A 4,633-nucleotide genomic window follows, 5' to 3' on the forward strand; every position below is an offset into this window, starting at 1 on the left:
AAAGTGTGGTATGAAAAAGTGATTTTTGAAAAAGCTGAGTATTTGATAAAAACTGTTAAAAAGTGTTTTTGGAAAAAACTAAGTGTTTAGCTAACACTTATAAAAGTGGTAGTTTGAGAGGTAAATTACCAAAAAGGACAATGTATATATAAGGAAGTTTATTTCATACTTAAAAATCAACTACTTCATATACTTACTAAAAAAAACTAATTAATAATAATAATAATAATAATAATAATAATAATAATAATAATAATAATGTAATTTTCATTTCTACGAAATTTTGAAGCTTTGGGTACTTTCTACAAAATGTAATTGTCATTTTACTCATATTACAATAATATACATAATTATTTCAAACTAACTACATATTAATAAAATACTCAACTTACCTTCAACTTCATGTTCCACCAATCATCACTAGCATCAGTTGTTCCCTTCACAACATCCCAACCTAAATTTGTGTGAAGACCCTTCAATTTTTCCCACGCTCTCCATTCTGCTTTTAATACATCCCACCTATTTTTTAATTGGTCCTTCTCATAGTTTAGACCGGTCTCATCACAGAATTTGATCACCAAATTGCTCCAACCTTTGGCACTTAAGGCAGTAAAGATTCTTTTATTCCCAGCTTCAATCTCTTCCACACAAAGGTTACAAAAAGTAGTTGTCCAACTTGGATCTCCCCATAATGCTCTTGCTTTGTTTGCCTCGGAGTTGGAAGTGGTGTTATTATCCATCTATAGGGTTAAACAACCATAAGAAATGCAAAAAATAAAATTCATAATATTCAAATCTAGTGAACTAATTACAAACATGATCTAATAAATCCACACCAAAAAAAAAAAAATTGATGATTTAGTGTGAAACAATTGGTTTAAGTCTGAGCATTAAAATAGAAAGGGCTAGAGAGGAATGTCATCATGTCACAACTCACAAGAGCACCGTTTGCACTAAAAAAAGACAAGACATGACACATATCTATTTATAACTCTCGTATAGTTTGTAGCAAAATCTCTTTCACAACATGTAACATATTTAAGTCTCCAAGGTTACCAAGGGACAGTCAAGCAACTAAAGTATGATCACAACATGTAGTATATTTAAGTCTCCATGGTTACCAAGGAACAGTTAAACAAGCCATGATCAAGCACACGGCGAAGACAACACCAACATACTTTTCATGCAAGTGAACAATTAGAATAAAATCCACTACCTTGAGAGGAAAAACATACCCCTGGCACAGAAATGTACCAAATCACAGACTGCATATGAGGAAGAAAAGATTGTGTATTCAATAGATTACAAGACAACATAGGCAATCCCAGCCATGTAACTACCTTGCCAACCCATTCCCTCCAACTAACTAACTAACTATATCAACTAACTCTAATGTCACACAAGACTGATGTAAACATATCACCAATACAAGTAATACAAGTCTATCTATACTAAAATACAAGAATACAATGCCAACTAATCAAATACGACATTATCTAAAGCACAAACACATTATACACTTAGGCTGCATTGGCACATGCACACCTCATCAGTTGCACACGCATGCCCCACAGCTGCACACGCATGCCCCATTAGCAGCAGACACACCCCACATCAGCAGCCCACGCACACCTTGTTGCATCTCACCATGCATCAACACACGCATGCCTCATCAGTACCACATGCACTCCCCATCAGTACCACATGCACTCCCCATCAACACCCCACACACATATACACCTACACACTCCTAACATTAAGCCCCACAGTTCAATGTTGAAGGATAAAGACCTTAATTTTAAGGCATTAACCAAAAGACAAAAACCCAATCAGAGTTATTGAGTCCACATTCCACAATGAGCCACGCCCTCACCCATACACACCTTTATGCAAATCAAAATCAACATCACCACCGCTCAACGTTAATAGCTCTCTATAGAAGCAAACACAACCCCATATCCCCAAAAGAAAAAAAAATACAAATCATGCTAAATTTAAAAAATCAGATCTCAATCCAAAGTGACTTGAACGGAGAAAGGGGGATTGGACGATTTTTTGTCATAAAGTAAAAGACAGAGCATATATCCACAAAAGAAAAAATATACAAAGCATGTACCCACAAATTTTTTCAGTACCCAAGAGAGAACAAATAAATCATTAGCAAGAACAAATAAAGCATGCACAGATCTGAAAATTTGTCAACAAATATTTCAAAATCTCTGGTGGTACCTGGTGGTTTTTGGTAGCAGATCAGTGTTGCTTGGTGTTTTGTTGATCAAAAACTCTACCTTCAAAATGTTTTTCTTAGATAAGATATTAAACATAAATAAAATTTAAAAAAAAATATATAGAGGAATGCGCGTTGAAGAAGAAGAAGAAAGAAGAAGAAGAGGAAGCAGATTCAACGGATGATAAAGGCAAGAGAGACTTTTACCACGGAGAGGCTTGTAGCAGCACGGAGAGTGCAGAGCAGAGAGAAGAGAGGATGACGTGAGAGCTTCAGAGAGGGCAGAGGGCAGAGCAGAGAGATGAGAGGAATGAGGAATGGCGTGAGTATTATCTTTTGATTTATCAAAGGGCAAAGTTAGATTTTCAATAAAATGTGAAGGGCAATTTGGTAACTTCACCCAGAGTCCAACGGTAGGATTTATCAACACACACGGGCTTTTGGAAAATGCTCCTCACAGCTCCATTGGCAGAACGCGCATTCCCTTCAAAACGCAACTTTTTCTAAAAAGTTGCTTTTCAGACATCACCAAATGCATATATTATATTTATAGTTTCAAAAAATGTTTTTTGGGTTGGGAAAGCTGAGACAAACAGGCACTGAAATTTGCCAAGGTTTGGCAAGATTGTACGTTCCTGCAATCAATAATTAAAATATTAATTGACAAATGAGAAATAATAGCACTGGTAAGGAAGTTAATTAAATATGTCTAGATAGAGTCAGTTTTGAATATGAGATTATAATAACCTAACTCCCAAGCAAAGGATAATCCATTTTGAATAGTCCACAATTTTGCGAATAAACTAGATGTATGATTTGCATGAGAATCCTATATTTCAATTTCCAAAATGATCTCGAATTATGCCACCAACTCCAGAGGGGCTCAAATAACCATTGGAAATATAAACTCTCATTTTTAATATGATAATAAGCTTAATCAATTTAATCTTTAGAAGACATAATTGATCTTAAATGGGATTTTGTTAATTTTAAATTTGATAAATGTTTTCCTTAAAAAAATTGTAACAAGAATTTTCAATAAAATTATGTAAGTAATACATGTAGTTGGGAAAAAAACAATAAATCTTTTTAAATAATGAAGAATTGTTATATTACATGCTAGAGTATCATTAGTATTAATTTTATCATTATCTTTCTATTGTATTATTTCCTTATCTTCTAAATTTAATTTAATTTTTATTAATTTCTTGTATATTTATGTGATTTTCGTCTAAATGTATGTTATACTTTTTATATTGCTAGTAAAAAATTGATTAAGAGATCCTATTTTAAACTTAATTATTCTCTCTCTCTCTCTCTCTCTCTCTCTCTCTCCATTTTTAATATCATGATTGATATTTCTAGTAGAAATTAACAATGAAAATAACATAAATAAAAGAGACACAATACAATATGAAAAGAATAAAATAAAATTTAAAGTGTAGAAAAAAAAAAATATATATATATATATATATAACTGATTAAAAGCATTATTGTAACTTCACTTAACAATAGAATAACTCAATAGCATCATGGTTTAGGTGAAAATTTTTAAGAAAAGAGATGAAAATTTATTGTTCATATTTTTTTTTTAAAAAGAAAGAAAAGAGAATGAGTTTTACTTTAACTTGGGTGAGGCAATGCATGGTGAAGAAAAGTTTAAATCTAATTTTAAAATTGATTTTAGTGTTGAGAGAGAGAGAGAGAGAAGTTGTTTGATGCATGGCTTTGTGCAAGATTGGGCAGTTAATGTTAAAAAATTACTTTGTTTTTAACATATACATGACCAAAATGTTTAGATTGTCAAAGGGGACAAAATCCATATATTTTTTATTGGGCTTTCCCATATATTATTGCTCACATTTCTACATGTAGGAATTTTAACAAAATAATAGAAAAAATGCATGTGGAGGAAGGGGGAAAATAATGATTTATAAAAGGAAAGTGTTAGGTTTTTTGTATTGACCCATTCGATGATTTTTACTTGTAATCAAATTGGGTTATCGATGTATTTTATTCATGGTCAAATTCTCTATTTAAAGAAGAATTGAAAGCTAGCTAATTGAAGAGGCTTGTTCATTGAAGTAACAAAAGGCGGGCACAAACGAGTCAAGAAAGCATGCTTAGGCAAGGACCCTCAATTGAAGGATCGAGAAAATTGTTCTCTAACTCTGTCTCCATATGCCTTTTGCATTAGTTTTTATTTTCTCATCACTTAAGCCCGATGTGTGTCTTTATATAAACTCCACTTTGTATGAATTTTCAGAAGAAAACAAGAACACAATCAATGTATTTGTTAGAGATATATTAGCTCATTAGCATAAGCTCAAGTCTAATTCTATTTTGTGTGCAAGCCAAATCTTCTATTTGTACTAGAAGTCTATTAGTCTAGGATTTAGTCTACTA

The 4,633-nt window shown here is 32.4% G+C and overlaps 1 protein-coding gene across 1 annotated transcript; it reads right to left on the reverse strand.

The window, feature by feature from the left end:
* Window positions 1-383: 383 nt before the first annotated feature.
* On the reverse strand, window positions 384-1,593 carry LOC142625457 (L10-interacting MYB domain-containing protein-like). Its single transcript, XM_075799109.1, has 3 exons — window positions 1,546-1,593; window positions 1,236-1,265; window positions 384-740 (listed from the first exon to the last, which is right to left on the reverse strand). The coding sequence occupies exons 1-3, from the start codon at window positions 1,591-1,593 to the stop codon at window positions 384-386; spliced, it is 435 nt and encodes a 144-aa protein (XP_075655224.1).
* Window positions 1,594-4,633: the final 3,040 nt, after the last annotated feature.

The sequence above is a fragment of the Castanea sativa genome, chromosome 2 (genome assembly GCF_040712315.1).
Source record: "Castanea sativa cultivar Marrone di Chiusa Pesio chromosome 2, ASM4071231v1".
Lineage (NCBI taxonomy): Eukaryota > Viridiplantae > Streptophyta > Magnoliopsida > Fagales > Fagaceae > Castanea > Castanea sativa.

Excerpts from the sequence above, each read along its gene's own strand:
- LOC142625457 (XM_075799109.1), bottom strand. The coding sequence starts at position 1,593 with ATGGGGCATGCGTGTGCAGCTGTGGGGCATGCGTGTGCAACTGATGAG. Across the intron at positions 1,266-1,545 it reads ATGCGTGTGCAACTGATGAG|TCTGTGATTTGGTACATTTC; the intron begins GTGTGCATGTGC and ends CCTCATATGCAG. Across the intron at positions 741-1,235 it reads GGTACATTTCTGTGCCAGGG|ATGGATAATAACACCACTTC; the intron begins GTATGTTTTTCC and ends TTAACCCTATAG.